This window comes from Ascaphus truei, unplaced genomic scaffold, assembly GCF_040206685.1.
Source record: "Ascaphus truei isolate aAscTru1 unplaced genomic scaffold, aAscTru1.hap1 HAP1_SCAFFOLD_967, whole genome shotgun sequence".
NCBI classification, from domain to species: Eukaryota; Metazoa; Chordata; class Amphibia; order Anura; family Ascaphidae; genus Ascaphus; species Ascaphus truei.
This window is the reverse complement of record NW_027457306.1, coordinates 76,181-101,951: the sequence shown is the minus strand read 5'-3', so window position 1 is coordinate 101,951 and position 25,771 is coordinate 76,181. Positions and strand designations below refer to the sequence as shown.

At 54.6% G+C, this 25,771-nt stretch overlaps 1 protein-coding gene across 1 annotated transcript in view; it reads right to left on the bottom strand.

The window, feature by feature from the left end:
- Positions 1 to 25,771, bottom strand: part of LOC142486590 (vesicle-fusing ATPase-like) — a 91,741-nt gene that overhangs the window by 11,290 nt on the left and 54,680 nt on the right. The window contains 9 exon segments of the mRNA XM_075585169.1: positions 388 to 462; positions 464 to 522; positions 4,436 to 4,592; positions 4,750 to 4,848; positions 6,677 to 6,864; positions 7,562 to 7,636; positions 7,789 to 7,954; positions 12,351 to 12,550; positions 21,633 to 21,788. Coding sequence (XP_075441284.1) covers positions 388 to 462; positions 464 to 522; positions 4,436 to 4,592; positions 4,750 to 4,848; positions 6,677 to 6,864; positions 7,562 to 7,636; positions 7,789 to 7,954; positions 12,351 to 12,550; positions 21,633 to 21,788 — 1,175 coding nt within the window.

The window sequence follows — 25,771 nt, the reverse complement described above, 5'->3', positions numbered from 1 at the left end:
AGGGGGGTAGAGAGAGAGGGGGGTAGGAGAGAGAGAGGGGGGAAGGAGAGAGGAGAGGGGGGAGGAGAGAGGGGGGGAGGAGAGAACGAGGGGGGGGAGGAGAGAAGTGGGGGAGAAAGGCGAGGAGAGGGAGACACAGTGTGCGCCGCACACACGCGCCCCTTACACACACCTTACACACACCTTGCACACACACACACCTTGCACACACACACACACACCTTGCACCACACACACCTTGCACACACACACACCTTGCACACACACACACCTTGCACACACACACACCTTGCACACACACACACACACCTTGCACACACACACACACCTTGCACACACACACACCTTGCACACACACACACCGCACACACACACTTGCACACACACCTTTTTCATGGCCTGGCACTTTGCTGTCTCGGAGAATCCGATCATTTTCTCCGGGGAGCAGATTTTGATGAAGGGGGAAGTTGGATTCCTCGGAGATCTTCGCGGACAGCGCCGTTTTCCCGCTGTGCGGGGCCCCTGCCGGGAACAAGCAGCCGGGGGTTAATATATCCAGGGCCTGCGCACGTACAGGCGGCGCACACACACACACACGCACACAACTTCCTCCTACCCCGTCCCACACCACAGTCTCAACCCGCTTAGCTAGGGGGGATTGGAAGTTAGTTAGGAGGGGGGGATTGGAGGTTAGTTAGGGGGGGGGGAGGATTGGAGGTTAGTTAGGGGGGCATTGGAGGTTAGTTAGGGGGGGGGATTGGAGGTTAGTTAGGGGGGGCATTGGAGGTTAGTTAGGGGGGGGTCATCAGAGTTTAGTTAGGGGGGGCATCGGAGGTTAGTTAGGGGGGGCATCGGAGGTTAGTTAGGGGGGCATGGGAGGTTAGTTAGGGGGGGCATCGGAGGTTAGTTAGGGGGGCATGGGAGGTTAGTTAGGGGGGGCATCGGAGTTTAGTTAGGGGGGCATTGGAGGTTAGTTAGGGGGGGCATGGGAGGTTAGTTAGGGGGGGTATCGGAGGTTAGTTAGGGGGGGCATTGGAGGTTAGTTAGGGGGGCATTGGAGGTTAGTTAGGGGGGACTGTAGTTAGTTAGGGGGGGGAATTGTAGGTCAGTTAAGGGGGGATTGGAGGTCAGTTAAGGGGGGATTGGAGGTCAGTTAAGGGGGGATTGGAGGTCAGTTAAGGGGGGATTGGAGGTCAGTTAGGGGAGGGGATTGGAGGTCAGTTAGAGGAGGGGATTGGAGGTCAGTTAGAGGAGGGGATTGGAGGTCAGTTAGGGGAGGATTGGAGGTCAGTTAGGGGAGGGGATTGGAGGTCAGTTAGAGGAGGGGATTGGAGGTCAGTTAGGGGAGGATTTGAGGTCAGTTAGAGGAGGGGATTAGAGGTCAGATAGTGGAGGATTGGAGGTCAGTTAGAGGAGGGGATTGGAGGTCAGTTAGGCGAGGATTGGAGGTCAGTTAGAGGAGGGGATTGGAGGTCAGTTAGGGGAGGATTGGAGGTCAGTTAAGGGGGATTGGAGGTCAGTTAGGGGAAGATTGGAGGTCAGTTAAGGGGGGGATTGGAGGTCAGTTAGGGGAGGGGATTGGAGGTCAGTTTGAGGAGGGGATTGGAGGTCAGTTAGTGGGGGATTGGAGGTCAGTTAGAGGAGGGGATTGGAGGTCAGTTAGGGGGGGATGGAGGTCAGTTAGAGGAGGGGATTGGAGGTCAGTTAGAGGAGGTGATTGGAGGTCAGTTAGGGGAGGATTGGAGGTCAGTTAGAGGAGGGGATTGGAGGTCAGTTAGTGGGGGATTGGAGGTCAGTAAGAGGGGATTGGAGGTCAGTTAAGGGAGGATTGGAGGTCAGTTAGGGGAGGATTGGAGGTCAGTTAAGGGGGGATTGGAGGTCAGTTAGGGGAAGATTGGAGGTCAGTTAAGGGGGGATTGGAGGTCAGTTAGGGAGGGGATTGGAGGTCAGTTTGATCTCGCTCTCCCTAGTCCCCTCTCCCTCCCTAGTCCCCTCTGCTCCACAAAACCTCTTCCCCTCGCTCCCCCTCGAGCTCTCCCGCTCTCCCCGTGCCCTTGAGCTCTCATCCCACTTCCCCTCCCCCTTCCCCTCGAGCTCTCCCCCTTACCCCTCCCCCTCGCTCCCCCTCAAGCTCTCATCCCGCTTCCCCTCACCCCTCCGCTAGAGCTGTCTCCACCTCACTCCCCTCCAGCTCTCCCCTCGCTCCCCTACAGCTCTCCCCCTCGCTCCCCCTCCAACTCTCCCCCTCGCTCCCCTCCAACTCTCCCCCTCGCTCCTACAGCTCTCCCCCTCGCTCCCCTCCAGCTCTCCCCCCTAGTCCCCTCTGCTCCACAAAACCTCTCCCCCTCGCTCCCCACGAGCTCTCCCCCTTGAGCTCTCATCACGCTTCCCCTCCCCCGTGCCCCTCGCGCTCTCACCCTTACCCCTCCCCCCTGCTCCCCTCGAGCTCTCATCCCGCTTCCCCTCCCCTCGAGCTCTCTCCCCCCTCAGCTGTCCCCCTCGCTCCCCTCCAACTCTCCCCCCCTCCCCTCCAGCTCCCCTCCAGCTCCCCCTCAGCTCCCCCCCCTTCGCTCCCCCTCCAGCTCTCCCCCTCACTTGTGAAGAAAATGGGGTAATCAGCGCATTAATAAAGGCAGGGTGCTCGGCTGGTTACCCCTATTTCGTATTGGGGATGAAGGGGTGTAATTTTTCCATGCACTGTACATGTCTTATTTTCCCCTCTGTCCTTGTTGTCCCCATTTTGCAGGATTGTATGAGCTTGCCGTATAGTACATCCCAAGCACACACACATGGAAAATATAAGTGTGAGATAAGGGGAACATGTATTTTCATAAAGTGTATTTTTGCTGCAGGTTTTAAGAGACAGGCAGGATGAGGTGTTCTCTCCTGTCATTAAAATGCACACAAGAACCAAATGTTTTGACACCTATGAGCTGGGTCACTTTCCTATGCAAGCTTCAAAGGTAACATGCTGGGCCCACGCCTGTAAGTCTCTCTGGAAGTTGCATATCAAAAAGACCCAGAGTAAGGGGGGTGTGGGAATTGGCCAGATGGATGCTAAATAGGAAATCCTGTTGACCATTTGTACTAGCTCTCACCCGGAGTCCCCCCTTACAGCCTGAGAGGGGCCAGGTAAGAGGGGAGTGCACCAATGCTAAGTAGCCAAGGTAGCATTGTCGCACATGCCCTGTGTGAACAGGAAATGTGCCCACTCTCCAAACTGTGGGGCAAGTAGGTGATTGGGGAATGATTACTTTCCCACGAGGGGGATTGGGTGGGTATGTTGGCGATAGGCTTCCAAACCCTATATACAGCCCACCCAGGCTATTCCCAGTGTCTTTCGTTCTTCATTCTACCACGTGAGCGTATTTCCAATACGCTTCTAATAGCGGAGAAGAGCAGCAGCACATTCCTGGAACGCAAAGCGTCTTATTACATCGGAACCAAGGACAAAACTCTGCGTCAGGACACTGTGAGTGCTGGGGGTTATCTGATTAACCCCAACGGACCAGAAAAGACTTTACACTTTCACAGAAGGATTGGGGCTGGCAATTTATGTCCTTGCAAAAGGACTACATTTTAAAAGACAATCTTCTGGTGCTTTGCACCTTTCTGGACATTATCTCCTGTTCCTATACCAGTAAGTGTAATTATTAAGTGTATTCTGCAGTTGTCGTGTGTTTGCCTATCAAGGGAATAAATCTCAAGTTTATTTTGCTCAACTTGTTCTGCTCAATTGGGATCCACAAAATATATATGTGTTAATAAGTGCGTCCATTGTGACATCGCTCTCCCCCTCGCTCCCCTCCAGCTCTCCCCCTCGCTCCCCTCCAGCTCTCCCCTCCTCGCACTCTCCCCCTCGCTGCCCTCGCTTCCCTCCAGCTCTCTCCCTCAATACCCCCCTCGAGCTCTCCCCCTCAATCCCCCCCTCGCTCCCCTCCAGCTCTCCCCCTCGCTCCCCTCCAGCTCTCCCCTCCTCGCACTCTCCCCCTCGCTGCCCTCGCTTCCCTCCAGCTCTCTCCCTCAATACCCCCCTCGAGCTCTCCCCCTCAATCCCCCCCTCGCTCCCCTCGAGCTCTCCCCCTCGCTCCCCTCCAGCTCTCCCCCAGCTTTCCCCCTCGCTCCCCTCCAGCTCTCCCCCCTCGCTCCCCTCCAGCTCTCCCCCTCGCTCCCCTCCAGCTCTCCCCCCTCGCTCCCCTCTAGCTCTCCCCCCTCGCTCCCCTCCAGCTCTCCCCCCTCACCCCCCTCCAGCTCTCCCCCCTCGCTCCCCTCCAGCTCTCCCCCTCGCTCCCCCTCCAGCTCTCCCCCTCAGCTCTCCCCCTCGCTCCCCTCCAGCTCTCCCCCCTCGCTCCCCCCCTCCAGCTCTCCCCCTCGCTCCCCTTCAGCTATCCCCCTCGCTCCCCTCCCTCCAGCTCTCATCCCCCCTCGCTCTCACCTTCCAGCAGGACGCTGACCAGCGGCGTGCGGTCACTGTTCTTGGTTTGCCGCACCAGCAGCTCCCCGTCGTCCAGCACACGGGTCACGGGGTCGCCCCATTTGATGATGCCGTTCATGATGAAGCCGGTGTAGTCTTCCTGATTGGTCCCGAAAGCCTGAGAGGGGGGGGGGGGGGGGGAGCGGTTATACACAGAGCTCAGGGTCTGGCCTCTGAAGTGGGAACCCCTGATACTGTGACTCGGGGGCGGAGAGGGGGGGGGGAGCGGTAATACACAGAGCTCAGGGCCTGGCCTCTGAAGTGGTTTTAGTCACTTACGGCTTGATATCGTTTTCCAGGGAGGTTAGGAAGTCCACGCGGGTGACCTGCAGGCGCTCGGCCTTCTCCATGTCCACCTCCACTTTGGTGGTCGCCTGTCGGGAAGAATGGACATGGGCGGGGGGGGGGGGGGGGGGGGGGGTCAGCGTGCGCGTATATATGTGTATGTGCGTAGTGTGTGTATATAATAGCAGTAACATTATACGTGGCTCTCACCTTGATGTGGTGGAACGTGGCAGTGTATATAATAGCAGTAACACAGTATACGTGGCTCTCACCTTGATGTGGTGGAACGTGGCAGTGTATATAATAGTAGTAACACAGTATACGTGGCTCTCACCTTGATGTGGTGGAACGTGGCAGTGTATATAATAGCAGTAACAGTATACGTGGCTCTCACCTTGATGTGGTGGAACGTGGCAGTGTATATAATAGTAGTAACACAGTATACGTGGCTCTCACCTTGATGTGGTGGAACGTGGCAGTGTATATAATAGCAGTAACAGTATACGTGGCTCTCACCTTGATGTGGTGGAACGTGGCAGTGTATATAATAGCAGTAACACAGTATACGTGGCTCTCACCTTGATGTGGTGGAACGTGGCAGTGTATATAATAGTAGTAACACAGTATACGTGGCTCTCACCTTGATATGGTGGAACGTGGCAGTATATATTATAGCAGTAACACACTCTATACGTGGCTCTCACCTTGATGTGGTGGAACGTGGCAGTGTATATAATAGTAGTAACATTATACGTGGCTCTCACCTTGATGTGGTGGAACGTGGCAGTGTATATAATAGCAGTAACACAGTATACGTGGCTCTCACCTTGTGTGGTGGAACGTGGCAGTGTATATAATAGCAGTAACAGTATACGTGGCTCTCACCTTGATGTGGTGGAACGTGGCAGTATATATTATAACAGTAACACAGTATACGTGGCTCTCACCTTGATGTGGTGGAACGTGGCAGTGCATAGAATAGCAGTAACAGTATACGTGGCTCTCACCTTGATGTGGTGGAACGTGGCAGTGCATAGAATAGCAGTAACAGTATACGTGGCTCTCACCTTGATGTGGTGGAACGTGGCAGTGTATATAATAGCAGTAACACAGTATACGTGGCTCTCACCTTGATGTGGTGGAACGTGGCAGTGTATATAATAGTAGTAACACAGTATACGTGGCTCTCACCTTGATGTGGTGGAACGTGACAGTGAATGTAATAGCAGTAACAGTATACGTGGCTCTCACCCTGATGTGGTTGAACGTGGCAGTATATATTATAACAGTAACACAGTATACGTAGCTCTCACCTTGATGTGGTGGAACGTGGCAGTGCATAGAATAGCAGTAACAGTATACGTGGCTCTCACCTTGATGTGGTGGAACGTGGCAGTGTATATAATAGCAGTAACACAGTATACGTGGCTCTCACCTTGATGTGGTGGAACGTGGCAGTTTATATAATAGCAGTAACACAGTATACGTGGCTCTCACCTTGGTGTGGTGGAACGTGGCAGTGTATATAATAGCAGTAACAGTATACGTGGCTCTCACCTTGATGTGGTGGAACGTGGCAGTATATATTATAACAGTAACACAGTATACGTGGCTCTCACCTTGATGTGGTGGAACGTGGCAGTGCATAGAATAGCAGTAACAGTATACGTGGCTCTCACCTTGATGTGGTGGAACGTGGCAGTGCATAGAATAGCAGTAACAGTATACGTGGCTCTCACCTTGATGTGGTGGAACGTGGCAGTGTATTATAGCAGTAACAGTATACGTGGCTCTCACCCTGATGTGGTGGAACGTGGCAGTGTATTATAGCAGTAACAGTATACGTGGCTCTCATCTTGATGTGGTGGAACGTGGCAGTGTATATATAATAGCAGTAACAGTATACGTGGCTCTCACCTTGATGTGGCGGTTCATGGCAGTGGACTGCGCTGCCCTCACCAGCCCCTCCAATTCGGCCCCACTGAAGTTCTTGGTGTCCTGAGCCAGTTCTGCCACGTCCACGTCGGTGGCGAGCAGGCTGTGCTCCCTCATGCGGGCGGTGTGGATGTGCAGGATCTGGACACGGCCCTTCTCGTCAGGGAGGCCTGGGAGAGGGGAGAGCCACGGGCGTCAGAGGAGAGCCACGGGGCGGAGAGAGAGAGGAGAGCCACGGGGCGGAGAGAGAGAGGAGAGCCACGGGGCGGAGAGAGAGAGGAGAGACACGGGCCGAAGAGAGAGAGGAGAGACACAGGGCGAAGAGAGAGGAGAGTAGAGAGACACGGGCGTCAGAGGAGAGCCACGGGGCGAAGAGAGAGAGGAGAGACATAGGGCGGAGAGAGAGGAGAGCCACGGGGCGAAGAGAGAGGAGAGCCACGGGGCGGAGAGAGAGGAGAGCCACGGGACGGAGAGAGAGGAGAGCCACGGGACGGAGAGAGAGGAGAGCCACGGGGCGGAGAGAGAGAGGAGAGCCACGGGGCGAAGAGACAGAGCAGAGACATGGGGCGGAGAGAGAGGAGAGCCACGGGGTGAAGAGAGAGGAGAGACACGGGGCGGAGAGAGAGGAGAGAGAGAGGAAAGCCAAAGGGCAGAGAGAGAAGGCAGAGCGAGAAAGAGCGCAAAAGTGCGAGAGAGAAAGAAGTTGGAGACAAAGGCGACAGGAAGAGAGAGAGAGGAGAGCCACGGGGCGGAGAGAGACAGAGGAGAGCCACGGGGCGGGGAGAGACAGAGGAGAGCCACGGGACGGAGAGAGAGGGAGAAATGGAGGGACAGAGCCTGGCAGAAACGTCGCCCCACACAGCTCACCAATCTCCATCTTCACCTCCAGCCTCCCGGGTCTCAGCAGAGCCTCATCTATCAGGTCCGGTCTGTTGGTCATCCCTGCGAGAAACAGAGAGGGGATCAGGCTCTGGGGAGACCTCCGCCACGGAAGGGGGGGGGGGGGGTGACGACCTCCGCCACGGAAGGGAAGACATCCGCCATACAGGGGGGGAACCTCCGCCACGGCAGAGACACCACCGCCCGTCTCTCACCTATCACCAGGATGTTGTTTAGCTGCTCCACGCCGTCGATCTTGGAGAGCAGCTGGTTGACCACGGTGTCGTGGACGCCCGTGCTGCCCGCCATGCTGCCTCGCTGCTTGCAGATGGCGTCGACCTCGTCAAAGATGATGATGTGGAGGCCGCTGTTGGCGCCGAGCTGGCGAGAGAGAGAGAGGGGGGGAAGCGTCAGAGAGGCGGTTACAAGCCGGTTGGCGGTTACTGCCACGGAAGTGGGCTTGTGGCCCCTCGGCCCGAGCTGGGGGGGGGGGGGGGGTTCTCCCTGCACCCCTTCAAATAGGCCACGGGTTTGAACAAAGGTGCAAGGAGGAGAAGTATGGTCCAGAGGGAGAGACGTGATGCTGAAGGGGACAAGTGAGGGAGGACGTGGGGTGAGGGGTGGTGGGTGCGTGGCACAGCCTCGCAGCACAGGTGGTAGGGGCTAATAGAGTAAGGGGAGTGGGGAAGACACAAGACTAACCCCCCAACATATCAGATAGAGCAGGGGGGGGGGGGGCAGACTCCTGTCCTCAAGGGCCGGCAACAGGTTTTCAGGATATCCCTGCTTCAGCGCAGGTGGCTCACTCAGTCGAAGCTGATTGAGCCACCTGCACTGAAGCAGGGACTGATTGGGCCACCTGCACTGAAGCAGGGACTGATTGGGCCACCTGCACTGAAGCAGGGACTGATTGAGCCACCTGCACTGAAGCCGGGACTGATTGAGTCACCTGTGCTGAAGCTGGGGACCGATTGAGCCACCTGCGCTGAAGCAGGGACTGATTGAGCCACCTGCGCTGAAGCAGGGATATCCTGGAACCCTGACCTATCGGTGGCCCTTGGGGACAGGGGTTGCCCAACCCCCTGCACCAGAGCATCAGACAAGGTCAGAGGTTACACCGTGGACAGGAGAACAGGTAGCATTATCAATCAGCCCATTCATCGGGGGGGGGGGGGGGGGAGGGGGCTTATGTTGACCCTTTAACCGCCTGCAAGCGTTCAGCGAGGGACGGGTGCAGCGCGAGGAGGGCTGCCCGGCTGACATTCACCAGGACAAAGCCTTCCCTATCCGCCGTGTTGGTTTAAGGGTTATGAGCCCCAGACGGATCCTGTCACACCGGCGTTATCCAGGCGAACCCTGCAAGGAAAGGTTACAGCCGCCGGCGGCGGGCGCAAAGGGCACGGGGAGACTGTAACTACACGGGCTTCATTACCAGCAGCGGGACGCGCCCAGCCGAGGCATCAAATACACACCGCGGAGCACGCAGTGTACTAATGGCAGTGACAGGGTTAAGGGGTCAGTCCCTCCTAGGGGCAAAGTGTACTAATGGCAGTGAAAGGGTTAAGGGGTCAGTCCCTCCTAGGGGCAAAGTGTACTAATAGCAGTGACATGGTTAAGGGGTCAGTCCCTCCTAGGGGCAAAGTGTACTAATGGCAGTGACATGGTTAAGGGGTCAGTCCCTCCTAGGGGCAAAGTGTACTAATGGCAGTGACATGGTTAAGGGGTCAGTCCCTCCTAGGGGCAAAGTGTACTAATGGCAGTGACAGGGTTAATGGGTCAGTCCCTCCTAGGGGCAAAGTGTACTAATGGCAGTGACATGGTTAAGGGGTCAGTCCCTCCTAGGGGCAAAGTGTACTAATGGCAGTGACAGGGTTAAGGGGTCAGTCTCTCCTAGGGACAAAGTGTACTAATGGCAGTGACATGGTTAAGGGGTCAGTCTCTCCTAGGGGCAAAGTGCACTAATGGCAGTGACATGGTTAAGGGATCAGTCCCTCCTAGGGGCAAAGTGTACTAATGGCAGTGACAGGGTTAAGGGGTCAGTCTCTCCTAGGGGCAAAGTGTACTAATGGCAGTGACATGGTTAAGGGGTCAGTCTCTCCTAGGGGCAAAGTGTACTAATGGCAGTGACATGGTTAAGGGGTCAGTCCCTCCTAGGGGCAAAGTGTACTAATGGCAGTGACATGGTTAAGGGGTCAGTCCCTCCTAGGGGCAAAGTGTACTAATGGCAGTGACAGGGTTAAGGGATCAGTCTCTCCTAGGGGCAAAGTGTACTAATGGCAGTGACAGGGTTAAGGGGTCAGTCTCTCCTAGGGGCAAAGTGTACTAATGGCAGTGACAGGGTTAAGGGGTCAGTCTCTCCTAGGGGCAAAGTGTACTAATGGCAGTGACATGGTTAAGGGGTCAGTCTCTCCTAGGGGCAAAGTGTACTAATGGCAGTGACAGGGTTAAGGGGTCAGTCTCTCCTAGGGGCAAAGTGTACTAATGGCAGTGACATGGTTAAGGGGTCAGTTCCTCCTAGGGGCAAAGTGTACTAATGGCAGTGACAGGGTTAAGGGGTCAGTCTCTCCTAGGGGCAAAGTGTACTAATGGCAGTGACAGGGTTAAGGGGTCAGTCTCTCCTAGGGGCAAAGTGTACTAATGGCAGTGACATGGTTAAGGGGTCAGTCTCTCCTAGGGGCAAAGTGTACTAATGGCAGTGACAGGGTTAAGGGGTCAGTCTCTCCTAGGGGCAAAGTGTACTAATGGCAGTGACAGGGTTAAGGGGTCAGTCTCTCCTAGGGGCAAAGTGTACTAATGGCAGTGACATGGTTAAGGGGTCAGTCTCTCCTAGGGGCAAAGTGTACTAATGGCAGTGACAGGGTTAAGGGGTCAGTCCCTCCTAGGGGCAAAGTGTACTAATGGCAGTGACGGGGTTAAGGGGTCAGTCTCTCCTAGGGGCAAAGTGTACTAATGGCAGTGACAGGGTTAAGGGGTCAGTCTCTCCTAGGGGCAAAGTGTACTAATGGCAGTGACATGGTTAAGGGGTCAGTCTCTCCTAGGGGCAAAGTGTACTAATGGCAGTGACAGGGTTAAGGGGTCAGTCTCTCCTAGGGGCAAAGTGTACTAATGGCAGTGACAGGGTTAAGGGGTCAGTCTCTCCTAGGGGCAAAGTGTACTAATGGCAGTGACAGGGTTAAGGGGTCAGTCTCTCCTAGGGGCAAAGTGTACTAATGGCAGTGACAGGGTTAAGGGGTCAGTCTCTCCTAGGGGCAAAGTGTACTAATGGCAGTGACAGGGTTAAGGGGTCAGTCTCTCCTAGGGGCAAAGTGTACTAATGGCAGTGACAGGGTTAAGGGGTCAGTCTCTCCTAGGGGCAAAGTGTACTAATGGCAGTGACATGGTTAAGGGGTCAGTCTCTCCTAGGGGCAAAGTGTACTAATGGCAGTGACAGGGTTAAGGGGTCAGTCCCTCCTAGGGGCAAAGTGTACTAATGGCAGTGACATGGTTAAGGGGTCAGTCTCTCCTAGGGGCAAAGTGTACTAATGGCAGTGACATGGTTAAGGGGTCAGTCCCTCCTAGGGGCAAAGTGTACTAATGGCAGTGACAGGGTTAAGGGGTCAGTCCCTCCTAGGGGCAAAGTGTACTAATGGCAGTGACATGGTTAAGGGGTCAGTCTCTCCTAGGGGCAAAGTGTACTAATGGCAGTGACATGGTTAAGGTGTCAGTCCCTCCTAGGGGCAAAGTGTACTAATGGCAGTGACATGGTTAAGGGATCAGTCTCCTAGGGGCAACGTGTACTAATGGCAGTGACATGGTTAAGGGGTCAGTCTCTCCTAGGGGCAAAGTGTACTAATGGCAGTGACAGGGTTAAGGGGTCAGTCTCTCCTAGGGGCAACGTGTACTAATGGCAGTGACATGGTTAAGGGGTCAGTCTCTCCTAGGGACAAAGTGTACTAATGGCAGTGACATGGTTAAGGGATCAGTCTCTCCTAGGGGCAAAGTGTACTAATGGCAGTGACATGGTTAAGGGATCAGTCTCTCCTAGGGGCAAAGTGTACTAATGGCAGTGACAGGGTTAAGGGGTCAGTTTCTCCTAGGGGCAAAGTGTACTAATGGCAGTGACAGGGTTAAGGGGTCAGTCCCTCCTAGGGGCAAAGTGTACTAATGGCAGTGACATGGTTAAGGGATCAGTCTCTCCTAGGGGCAAAGTGTACTAATGGCAGTGACATGGTTAAGGGGTCAGTCTCTCCTAGGGGCAAAGTGTACTAATGGCAGTGACATGGTTAAGGGATCAGTCTCTCCTAGGGGCAAAGTGTACTAATGGCAGTGACATGGTTAAGGGGTCAGTCCCTCCTAGGGGCAAAGTGTACTAATGGCAGTGACATGGTTAAGGGGTCAGTCTCTCCTAGGGGCAAAGTGTACTAATGGCAGTGACAGGGTTAAGGGGTCAGTTTCTCCTAGGGGCAAAGTGTACTAATGGCAGTGACAGGGTTAAGGGGTCAGTCCCTCCTAGGGGCAAAGTGTACTAATGGCAGTGACATGGTTAAGGGATCAGTCTCTCCTAGGGGCAAAGTGTACTAATGGCAGTGACATGGTTAAGGGATCAGTCTCTCCTAGGGGCAAAGTGTACTAATGGCAGTGACAGGGTTAAGGGGTCAGTCCCTCCTAGGGGCAAAGTGTACTAATGGCAGTGTGGGATTGCATGTTTGCCGCTCCCTCGTCTCTCTAGTAGGGATATATATATATATAGACGGCTCCCCTTGTCCTCTCTGTTTGGGGGGGTTTGGGGGGGGCTCACCCTTCTCTGCTCCTCCTCTGCATCAGCGAACAGCTTGCGGATGTTGGCCTCCGACTCCCCCACGTACTTGTTGAGGATCTCCGGACCGTTGACCACCTTGGGCTCGCGGGCGTTCAGCATCTTGCCGATCTGTCGGGCCATCAGGGTCTTGCCGCACCCCGGGGGTCCGAAGAGGAGGATACCCTTCACGTGCTTACACCCTGCACCGGGGGGGGGGGAACGGGGTCATTACGCTGTGTGATAGGCTGCGCGGGGGCCCCAGCCTGGCAAAGGCTTCTGGGACGACCAGGGGACGCCCGGGATCTTGGGTAGACTCGGGAGACGGGTTACGCCTCCCATGGCAGTCAGTGTGAGGGAGGCTGTAGGGGGAGACACTCCGCTCTGTGTCACTGTGTATTTGTGGGTGTCCGCTGGGTGTGTGTTTGTGTGCCGAAGTCATACTGTTCTGTGCGTATGTGAGTCAGTCTGCTCTGTGTGTATCAGTATGTGTGTGGGAGTGCGCGTGTACCTGAGACAGTCTGCTATGTGTATCAGAGAGTGTGTGTGTCTGAGTGTGTCTTCTCTGTATGTATCAGTGGGTGTGTGTATCTGAGTCAGTCTGCTCAGTGTATCAGTGTGTGTGCGCGCGCACCTGAGTCAGTCTGTTGTGTGTATCTGAGTGTGTGTGTGTGTGTGTGTTTTCTCTGTGTGTAGTGTGTGTGTGTAGCAGTATGTGTCTGTGTGTGAGTGCGCATGTACTTGAGTCAGTCTGCTGTGTGTATCAGAGTGTGTGTGTCTCCTCTGTGTGTAGTGTGTGTGTATCTGAGTCAGTCTGCTCTGTGTGTCAGTGTGTGTCAGTCTGTTGTGTGTGTCTTCTCTGTGTGTATCAGTGTGTGTGTGTGTGTATCAGTGTGTGTGTGTGTGTATCAGTGTGTGTGTGTGTATCAGTGTGTGTGTGTGTGTGTGTGTGTGTGTGTGTGTGTGTGTGTGTGTGTGTGTGTGTGTGTGTGTGTGTGTGTCTGTGTGTGTAAATCAGTGTGTGTCAAATCCTACAATCCAACGGGTCATCCCATCCCTGCTCAGATCCTACAATCCAACGGGTCATCCTATCCCCGCTCAGATCCTACAATCCAACGGGTCATCCCACCTCCGCTCAGATCCTACAATCCAACGGGTCATCCCATCCCCGCTCAGATCCTACAATCCAACGGGTCACCCCATCCCCGCTCAGATCCTACAATCCAACGGGTCATCCCATCCCCGCTCAGATCCTACAATCCAACCGGTCATCCCATCCCCGCTCAGATCCTACAATCCAACGGGTCATCCCACCTCCGCTCAGATCCTACAATCCAACGGGTCATCCCATCCCCACTCAAATCCTACAATCCAACGGGTCATCCCATCCCTGCTCAGATCCTACAATCCAACGGGTCATCCTATCCCTGCTCAGATCCTACAATCCAACGGGTCATCCCACCTCCGCTCAGATCCTACAATCCAACGGGTCATCCCATCCCCGCTCAGATCCTACAATCCAACGGGTCATCCTATCCCCGCTCAGATCCTACAATCCAACGGGTCATCCCATCCCCGCTCAGATCCTACAATCCAACGGGTCATCCCATCCCCGCTCAGATCCTACAATCCAACGGGTCATCCCACCTCCGCTCAGATCCTACAATCCAACGGGTCATCCCATCCCCACTCAAATCCTACAATCCAACGGGTCATCCCATCCCCGCTCAGATCCTACAATCCAACGGGTCATCCCATCCCCGCTCAGATCCTACAATCCAACGGGTCATCCCATCCCCGCTCAGATCCTACAATCCAACGGGTCATCCCACCTCCCGCTCAGATCCTACAAGCCAACGGGTCATCCCACCTCCCGCTCAGATCCTACAATCCAACGGGTCACCCCATCCCCGCTCAGATCCTACAATCGAACGGGTCATCCCATTCCCGCTCAGATCCTACAATCCAACGGGTCATCCCATCCCCGCTCAGATCCTACAATCCAACGGGTCATCCCATCCCCGCTCAGATCCTACAATCCAACGGGTCACCCCATCCCCGCTCAGATCCTACAATCCAACGGGTCACCCCATCCCCGCTCAGATCCTACAATCCAACGGGTCATCCCATCCCCGCTCACATCCTACAATCCAATGGGTTATCCCATCCCCGCTCAGATCCTACAATCCAACGGGTCATCCCATCCCCGCTCAGATCCTACAATCCAACGGGTCATCCCATCCCCGCTCAGATCCTACAATCCAACGGGTCATCCCATCCCCGCTCACATCCTACAATCCAACGGGTCATCCCATCCCCGCTCAGATCCTACAATCCAACGGGTCATCCCATCCCCGCTCAGATCCTACAATCCAACGGGTCACCCCATCCCCGCTCACATCCTACAATCCAACGGGTCATCCGATCCCCGCTCAGATCCTACAATCCAACGGGTCATCCCATCCCCGCTCAGATCCTACAATCCAACGGGTCATCCCATCCCCGCTCAGATCCTACAATCCAACCGGTCATCCCACCTCCCGCTCAGATCCTACAATCCAACGAGTCATCCCATCCCCGCTCAGATCCTACAATCCAACGGGTCATCCCATCCCCGCTCAGATCCTACAATCCAACGGGTCATCCCATCCCCGCTCAGATCCTACAATCCAACCGGTCATCCCACCTCCCGCTCACATCCTACAATCCAACGGGTCATCCCATCCCCGCTCAGATCCTACAATCCAACGGGTCATCCCATCCCCGCTCAGATCCTACAATCCAACGGGTCATCCCATCCCCGCTCAGATCCTACAATCCAACGGGTCATCCCATCCCCGCTCAGATCCTACAATCCAACGGGTCATCCCATCCCCGCTCAGATCCTACAATCCAACGGGTCATCCCATCCCCGCTCAGATCCTACAATCCAACGGGTCATCCCATCCCCGCTCAGATCCTACAATCCAACGGGTCATCCCATCCCCGCTCAGATCCTACAATCCAACGGGTCACCCCATCCCCGCACAGATCCTACAATCCAACGGGTCATCCCATCCCCGCTCAGATCCTACAATCCAACGGGTTATCCCATCCCGCTCAGATCCTACAATCCAACGGGTCATCCCACCTACCGCTCAGATCCTACAATCCAACGGGTCACCCCATCCCCGCTCAGATCCTACAATCCAACGGGTCATCCCATCCCCGCTCAGATCCTACAATCCAACGGGTCATCCCATCCCCGCTCACATCCTACAATCCAACGGGTCATCCCATCCCCACTCAGATCCTACAATCCAACGGGTCATCCCACCTCCCGCTCAGATCCTACAATCCAACGGGTCATCCCATCCCCGCTCACATCCTACAATCCAACGGGTCATGCCATCCCCGCTCAGATCCTACAATCCAACGGGTCATCCCACCCCCGCTCAGATCCTACAATCCAACGGGTCATCCCATCCCCGCTCACATCCTACAATCCAACGGGTCATCCCACCTCCCGCTCAGATCCTACAATCCAACTGGTCATCCCATCCCCGCTCAGATCCTACAATCCAACGGGTCATCCCATCCCCGCTCAGATCCTACAATCCAACGGGTCATCCCATCCCCGCTCAGATCCTACAATCCAACGGGTCATCCTATCCCCGCTCAGATCCTACAATCCAACGGGTCATCCCACCTCCCGCTCAGATCCTACAAGCCAACGGGTCATCCCACCTCCCGCTCAGATCCTACAATCCAACGGGTCACCCCATCCCCGGTCAGATCCTACAATCCAACGGGTCATCCCATTCCCGCTCAGATCCTACAATCCAACGGGTCATCCCATCCCCGCTCAGATCCTACAATCCAACGGGTCATCCCATCCCCGCTCAGATCCTACAATCCAACGGGTCACCCCATCCCCGCTCAGATCCTACAATCCAACGGGTCACCCCATCCCCGCTCAGATCCTACAATCCAACGGGTCATCCCATCCCCGCTCACATCCTACAATCCAATGGGTTATCCCATCCCCGCTCAGATCCTACAATCCAACGGGTCATCCTATCCCCGCTCAGATCCTACAATCCAACGGGTCATCCCATCCCCGCTCAGATCCTACAATCCAACGGGTCATCCCATCCCCGCTCAGATCCTACAATCCAACGGGTCATCCCATCCCCGCTCAGATCCTACAATCCAACGGGTCATCCCATCCCCGCTCAGATCCTACAATCCAACGGGTCACCCCATCCCCGCTCACATCCTACAATCCAACGGGTCATCCGATCCCCGCTCAGATCCTACAATCCAACGGGTCATCCCATCCCCGCTCAGATCCTACAATCCAACGGGTCATCCCATCCCCGCTCAGATCCTACAATCCAACGGGTCATCCCATCCCCGCTCAGATCCTACAATCCAACGGGTCATCCCATCCCCGCTCAGATCCTACAATCCAACCGGTCATCCCACCTCCCGCTCAGATCCTACAATCCAACGGGTCATCCCATCCCCGCTCAGATCCTACAATCCAACGGGTCATCCCATCCCCGCTCAGATCCTACAATCCAACGGGTCATCCCATCCCCGCTCAGATCCTACAATCCAACGGGTCATCCCATCCCCGCTCAGATCCTACAATCCAACCGGTCATCCCACCTCCCGCTCACATCCTACAATCCAACGGGTCATCCCATCCCCGCTCAGATCCTACAATCCAACGGGTCATCCCATCCCCGCTCAGATCCTACAATCCAACGGGTCATCCCATCCCCGCTCAGATCCTACAATCCAACGGGTCATCCCATCCCCGCTCAGATCCTACAATCCAACCGGTCATCCCACCTCCCGCTCAGATCCTACAATCCAACGGGTCATCCCATCCCCGCTCAGATCCTACAATCCAACGGGTCATCCCATCCCCGCTCAGATCCTACAATCCAACGGGTCATCCCATCCCCGCTCAGATCCTACAATCCAACGGGTCATCCCATCCCCGCACAGATCCTACAATCCAACCGGTCATCCCATCCCCGCTCAGATCCTACAATCCAACCGGTCATCCCACCTCCCGCTCAGATCCTACAATCCAACGGGTCATCCCATCCCCGCTCAGATCCTACAATCCAACGGGTCATCCCATCCCCGCTCAGATCCTACAATCCAACGGGTCATCCCATCCCCGCTCAGATCCTACAATCCAACGGGTCATCCCATCCCCGCTCAGATCCTACAATCCAACCGGTCATCCCACCTCCCGCTCACATCCTACAATCCAACGGGTCATCCCATCCCCGCTCAGATCCTACAATCCAACGGGTCATCCCATCCCCGCTCAGATCCTACAATCCAACGGGTCATCCCATCCCCGCTCAGATCCTACAATCCAACGGGTCATCCCATCCCCGCTCAGATCCTACAATCCAACGGGTCATCCCATCCCCGCTCAGATCCTACAATCCAACGGGTCATCCCATCCCCGCTCAGATCCTACAATCCAACGGGTTATCCCATCCCCGCTCAGATCCTACAATCCAACGGGTCATCCCATCCCCTCTCAGATACTACAATCCAACGGGTCATCCCATCCCCGCTCAGATCCTACAATCCACGTGTCATCCCATCCCCGCTCAGATCCTACAATCCAACGGGTCATCCCATCCCCGCTCAGATCCTACAATCCAACGGGTCATCCGACATCCCTCTCAGATCCTACAATCCAACAGGTCATCCCATCCCCACTCAGATCCTACAATCCAACGGGTCATCCCATCCCCGCTCAGATCCTACAATCCAACGGGTCATCCCCGCTCAGATCCTACAATCCAACGGGTCATCCCACCTCCCGCTCTCAGCCTACAAAGCGTTGCCGGGTTCTTCTGACCGCGACGGTGTTTGGAATACCACCGAGCAGTGCGGTCCGAGGCAGGATGGAGATATCCCTGGGCATAAACGAGTTAAAGAGTGAGGAATCCCGCAGCGGAGATGTGCTGCGACAGTCCCAAAACGCTCCCAGGAAAAAGGGAGAAGAGCGTGTCCCGGCCTCTCTACGTACACAGGACACCCGCCGGATCTCCGTGCCATCACGTGTCTCGTTTCGGGGGAGGGGGGGGGTGTCACACCCGCTACATGCGTGCAGGAAGAGCCGGCGTTCTAACCCGCAGACGCCGTCCCAAACTTTTCCCCCTCCGAGTCCCGTTAGACAGGGTGCGAGCCAGAGAACAGGGAGACAGGGGAGCAGGGTTTGGTATATAACCCGGCTTGGGAACGTCCCAATATACCCTCTTCTATCAGCTGGTCCGACGGACGAGCGCAGTGCTATTGTTACCGCCTGACGTGGTTGACCCGCCCCCCCTTGTCTTAGCTCACGTTATCTCGCTGCGCACCCCAATTAGATTGTAAGCTCTTCAGGGCAGGGACTTTATTTCCCAAAGTAAGAGAGAGATATCCTGCTCCTCGGGCCGGGATGGGGGGGGGGGGGTTATGAAGGTCCCTCTGCACTGACCCCTCCCAGCTTCCGTACTGTACGGCGGAGGTGGGACATGTCACGCTAACGTGTTCTGCCGGGCGCGCGAGCGAAGAGGAAAATGAATGATCTCAGTGGATGAGATAACTAAAAGTACGCTGTGATCCCATTGGATGAAAACAGGACGACTGCGGCAATCCTATTGGCTGAAATAGCCACGGGCAGAAAAGCTCCAATCCCATTGGCCGTAATAGCTGCAGGAAGTAAAGCAGCCAACCCACTGGCTGAAATAGCCGCAGGTAGAAAAGGTGCCATCCCATTGGCCGAAATAGCTGCAGAAAAAAAAAAAGCTGCCATCCCATTGGCCGAAATAGCCGCAGGCAGAAAAGCTGCCATCCCATTGGCCGAAATCGCTGCAGACAGGAATGCAGCAATTCCATTGGCTGAAACAGCAGTGGGCGGGGCCGTGACTTGTGAGCTGCACCCCCCCCCCCCCCATCAGGAATAGTGCAGCAGACGGGCGACACCCCGCTGGGGACCGTTCCATGTGAGCGGTTGCGCATAGCCGCAGTAAAGATGGCGGGAGGGAGTGTGGGGGGGGGGGGGCTTTGGCCTTTCGCAGAACCTGGCACCCACGGGATAAGCTGCAGGTGCTGACAAGCCACCTGCCGGGAGATAACGCTGGCTGTCATCGCGTTATTATCCTGTGCGACCTTTACCTGGGACGCCGCCGGTGTGAGAGACGCGGGGGGGGGGGAGGGGGGCTACCCTCCCTCCACTTAACCCCGTCAATGCTGCCCGAGACATACCAGTGCTGGCGATCTTGTGACAGGGTCGGCCAACTCCCGTCCTCACGGGCCACCAACAGGTCAGGTATTAGGGATATCACAGGTGGTGCAGTCATTTCGACTGGGCCACTGATTGAGCCAACTGTGCTGAAGCAGGGATATCCCTAATTCCCGACCTGTTGGTGGCCCTTGAGGACTGGAGTTGGCCGACCCTGGACTAGAGGGACTGATGACCGTTCTGACCCTTCCATATCTTGGGGACAGCGCGGGGACAGCCACAAGGGACTTAGAAGACACGGTTCGGATGGTCAATAACACCAGATTAAATAATGTAATACGTGGAAAGATACGTGGCCTATATACCCCATGGAGTCTGAACCTCCACAAGACACCAATGTCCCACGAATATCTCTCCCACTGCCGTGTGACACAAGAGACCAATGTCCCACGAATGTCCCTCCCACTGCAGTGTGACACAACAGACCAATGTCCCACGAATGTCTCTACCACTGCAGTGTCACACAAGACACCAATGTCCCACGAATGCCCCTCCCACTGCAGTGTGACACAAGAGACCAATGTCCCACGAATGTCTCTCCCACTGCAGTGTGACACCACACCAATGTCCCACGAATGTCTCTCCCACTGCAGTGTGACACAAGACACCAATGTCCCACGAATGTCTCTCCCACTGCAGTGTTGCAGTGTGACACAAGAGACCATTGTCCCACGAATGTCCCTCCCACTGCCGTGTGACACAAGAGACCAATGTCCCACGAATGTCTCTCCCACTGCAGTGTGACACAAGAGACCAATATCCCACGAATGCCCCTCCCACTGCAGTGTGACACAAGAGACCAATGTCCCACAAATGTCTCTCCCACTGCAGTGTGACACAAGACACCAATGTCCCACGAATGTCTCTCCCACTGCAGTGTGACACAAGACACCAATGTCCCACGAATGCCCCTCCCACTGCAGTGACACAAGACACCAATGTCCCACGAATGCCCCTCCCACTGCAGTGTGACACAAGAGACCAATCTCCCACGAATGTCCCTCCCACTGCAGTGTGACACAAGAGACCAATGTCCCACGAATGTCTCTCCCACTGCAGTGTGACACAAGACACCAATGTCCCACGAATGTCTCTCCCACTGCAGTGTTGCAGTGTGACACAAGAGACCATTGTCCCACGAATGTCCCTCCCACTGCAGTGTGACACGAGAGACCAATATCCCACGAATGTCTCTCCCACTGCAGTGTGACACAAGACACCAATGTCCCACGAATGCCCCTCCCACTGCAGTGTGACACAAGAGACCAATGTCCCACGAATGTCTCTCCTACTGCAGTGTGACACAAGAGACCAATGTCCCACAAATGTCCCTCCCACTGCAGTGTGACACAAGACACCAATGTCCCACAAATGTCCCTCCCACTGCCGTGTGACACAAGAGACCAATGTTTCATAAATGTCTCTCCCACTGCAGTGTGACACAAGAGACCAATGTCCCACGAATGCCCCTCCCACTGCAGTGTGACACAAGAGACCAATGTCCCACAAATGTCCCTCCCACTGCAGTGTGACACAAGACACCAATGTCCCACAAATGTCCCTCCCACTGCCGTGTGACACAAGAGACCAATGTTTCATAAATGTCTCTCCCACTGCAGTGTGACACAAGAGACCAATGTCCCACGAATGCCCCTCCCACTGCAGTGTGACACAAGACACCAATGTCCCACAAATGTCCCTCCCACTGCAGTGTGACACAAGAGACCATTGTCCCACAAATGTCCCTCCCACTGCAGTGTGACACAAGAGACCAATGTCCCACGAATGTCTCTACCACTGCAGTGTGACACAAGAGACTAATGTCCCACGAATGTCCCTCCCACTGCAGTGTGACACACACAAAGGCCGTGCAAACCCGACTCTCCCACCGCAGGGTGACCCAAACATCCCATCAAATGTGTCCTTGTCCCTACCAGTGACACACAGCGTACCCCCCTCCCCCTCCCCAGGGTGCTTACCCATCTGCTCCACGATTTCCGGGGGGAAGACCCGGGAGGCGAAGGCCCGTCTGAAGATGTCGGAGAACTCCCGGTCCAGGCCCCCGATCCCCATCTTCTCGAAGTTCCAGTCCGGGTTGATGATGGACTGCCGGTCCTGCTTGGTCTTCGACTTGCCTGGGGAAGAGAGGGAGAGAGGAAGGGCGAGTGAGCGCCGGGAACCGCGCTACCGGAGGACAGGCGAGGAAAAGCCACGGATCACTAGAAGGTCCATTCCCCCCCCCCCGCCCCCCACGTTATGTACCACCAGCTACCCACAAAGCAATATAGTAATATTTCTTGCTATAAACCTGTGTCCAGGTTGCCTCCTAAAAGCCTCTTATGGTGGATATGGGCAGTAGAGGACAGTGCCTGGCCTTGATGGTGGGTAGGGGCAGGAGATGGCAGTGCCTGGCCTTGATGGTGGGTAGGTGCAGTAGATGGCAGTGCTTGCCCTTGGTGGTGGGGAGGTGCAGTAGATGGCAGTGCCTGGCCTTGATGGTGGGTAGGTGCATTAGATGGCAGTGCATGGCCTTGATTGTGGGTAGGTGCAGTAGATGGTAGTGCTTGACCACAATGGTTGGTAGGAGTGACCGAGTGTGGGACAATAGCTATAACTCCGGGCTATTGAAACGCTTCATGTAAGAGGTGAGCATTGAGGTTTGTCTTCAAGGTAAGGAGAGAAGGTGCTTGGCATATTCTAAGTGTGAGGGAGTCCCACAGGTAAGGGGCAGTGAGGGGGGGGAGGGTTTAAGGCGAGCGAGCAGTAGAGGTGACAGAGGGGAAGAGGAGACAGTTATGGGCAGGAGACAAGCAGGGGGCATAATGAGAGAGAAGAGCAGATATGTTGTTGTAGAGTCTGGAAAGTAAGGAGGAGAACTTTGTGGGTGATCCGGAACTTGATGGGAAGGCAGGAGAGGGATGTAAGCAGGAGAACTTTGTGGGTGATCCGGAACTAGATGGGAAGCCAAGAGAGGGATGTAAGGAGGAGAACTTTGTGGGTGATCCGGAACTAGATGGGAAGGCAGGAGAGGGATGTAAGGAGGAGAGCTTTATGGGTGATCCGGAACTTGATGGGCAGCCAGGAGAGGGATGTAAGGAGGAGAACTTTGTGGGTGATCCGGAACTTGAAGTCAGGAGAGGGATGTAAGGACGAGAACGCTGTGGGTGATCCGGAACTTGAAGCCAGGAGAGGGCTGTAAGCAGGAGAACTTTGTGGGTGATCCGGAACTTGAAGCCAGGAGAGGGATGTAAGGTCGAGAACGCTGTGGGTGATCCGGAACTTGATGGGCAGCCAGGAGAGGGATCTAAGGAGGAGAACTTTATGGTGATCCGGAACTAGATGGGAAGGCAGGAGAGGGATGTAAGGAGGAGAACTTTGTGGGTGATCCGGAACTAGATGGGAAGGCAGGAGAGGGATGTAAGGAGGAGTGCTTTATGGGTGATCCGGAACTTGATGGGAAGTCAGGAGAGAGATGTAAGGAGGAGAGCTTTATGGGTGATCCGGAACTAGATGGGAAGGCAGGAGAGGGATGTAAGGAGGAGAACTTTGTGGGTGATCCGGAACTTGAAGTCAGGAGAGGGATGTAAGGACGAGAACGCTGTGGGCGATTCGGGAACTTGAAGCCAGGAGAGGGCTGTAAGCAGGAGAACTTTGTGGGTGATCCGGAACTTGAAGCCAGGAGAGGGATGTAAGGACGAGAAAGCTGTGGGTGATCCGGAACTTGATGGGCAGCCAGAAGAGGGATCTAAGGAGGAGAACTTTATGGGTGATCCGGAACTAGATGGGAAGGCAGGAGAGGGATGTAAGGAGGAGAACTTTGTGGGTGATCCGGAACTAGATGGGAAGGCAGGAGAGGGATGTAAGGAGGAGAGCTTTATGGGTGATCCGGAACTTGATGGGAAGTCAGGAGATGTAAGGAGGAGAGCTTTATGGGTGATCCAGAACTAGATGGGAAGGCAGGAGAGGGATATAAGGACGAGAACGCGGTGGGTGATCCGGAATTTGAAGCCAGGAGAGGGATGTAAGGACGAGAACGCTGTGGGTGATCCGGAACTTGATGGGCAGCCAGGAGAGGGATGTAAGGAGGAGAACTTTGTGGGTGATGCGGAACTAGATGGGAAGGCAGGAGAGGGATGTAAGGAGGAGAGCTTTATGGGTGATCCGGAACTAGATGGAAAGCCTGGAGAGGGATGTAAGGAGGAGAGTTTAATGGGTAATCTGGAACTTGATGGGAAGTCAGGAGAGGGATGTAAGGAGGAGAGCTTTATGGGTGATCCGGAACTAGATGGAAAGCCTGGAGAGGGATGTAAGGAGGAGAACTTTGTGGGTGATCCGGAAATAGATGGGAAGGCAGGAGAGGGATGTAAGGAGGAGAGCTTTATGGGTGATCCGGAACTTGAAGCCAGAAGAGGGATGTAAGGAGGAGAACTTTGTGGGTGATCCGGAACTTGATGGGAAGCCAGGAGAGGGATGTAAGGAGGAGAACTTTGTGGGGGATCCGGAACTTGAAGCCAGAAGAGGGATGTAAGGAGGAGAACTTTGTGGGTGATCCGGAACTTGATGGGAAGCCAGGAGAGGGATGTAAGGAGGAGAACTTTGTCGGTGATCCGGAACTTGAAGCCAGAAGAGGGATGTAAGGAGGAGAACTTTGTGGGTGATCCGGAACTTGATGGGAAGCCAGGAGAGGGATGTAAGGAGGAGAACTTTGTGGGGGATCCGGAACTTGAAGCCAGAAGAGGGATGTAAGGAGGAGAACTTTGTGGGTGATCCGGAACTTGATGGGAAGCCAGGAGAGGGATTTAACGGAGGACAGGAGCAGGGACAAAGTGAAACGATTCTAGCAGCAGAATATTGCATAGCTTGCGAAGGAGAGAGGCAGGGAGGCGCCTGTTAACAGGATGTTACAATAGTCCAGGCGGGAGAGGATAAGGACTTGCCATTTCAGCTTCATTTGTCAAACAAAAAAACCTGCATGAAGATGGGACCTCTGCGATCCACTAAGCTTGCACTCTTTTTAACCATTGGTTGACTATTAAAGCTGCTGGTTTTTATTTTGTTTACCCCCTTTAATATGCGCATCAATACAACCCACACAACGATCACTAATTAGCTAAGTTGCCGATCGATCCGTTCTCCTGTGATCGATCGGCGAAGATTCGGCTCGTGGGGTTCACTAAATGGCTGCCAGTGCAGCAGAAGAGGCCCGAAGATGCAAAGTTCTGTGGGGAAGATCATGTGACCAGGGAGTCACTAGATACAATTGGAGCACTGCTAGAGAGAGGGCGGGGGTCAAAAAGGGGTGTGCCAGAGCCTGCTTCAGAAGAGGAAGGGGATGTGACTTTGTAAATGGTTGCCATAGAAACAAAAAATGCTTGTTACATTATAATACATTAAAAATGTCATTCAGAGTTGTTTAAAAACAAAAAGTATTTTCTCATAGCACAGAATTGATTTATTTAAAAAAAAAAAAACACATTTAGAAAATTGCTTGGTCTGCAGCTTCAAAGCAGCAGTTCAAGCAATATCCTACGTGTATGTTTTTTAATAAATCGGTTCTGTGCTTTGAAAAAATACTTGTAGCCTTTAAAAAAAACAACATTTTTTTTAAAGACATTTGTAATGTTTCTAATGTAGGAAGCATTTTTGTTTCCGTAGCAACCATTTACAAAGTCACAGCCCCTTCCCCTTCCGAAGCAGGCTCTGGCTCCTGAGCCCCGCCCTCTCTCTAGCAGTGGCACCAATTGTTTCTAGCAACTGCCACGGTCACATGATAATGCTGGACCACATTGCCCACAATGCTGTGCAACAACAATGAAATAACCCGGAGCCAAGCGATGGATCACAGGAGACCGGATCGGTCTGCAGCTTAGGGAATCCCTTGCCAGTCTGCAGGTTGTATTGCTGCACATATTGAATGTGGGGAGGGAAATAAATCCTTTCTACCTTCCTGCTTGAGGATTTCTGGTGGGTATATGCTGCCCCCGTGTGGACACACGCGGTATAATGTATTTGTACATTCCGTGTAGGCACCTGCTGCCTTGACTGGGTTAGCCGAGGTGCTCCAGCTGGACACATGGCACTAGGACTGGTCTATGGTCATTATTAGGTAGCATATGGA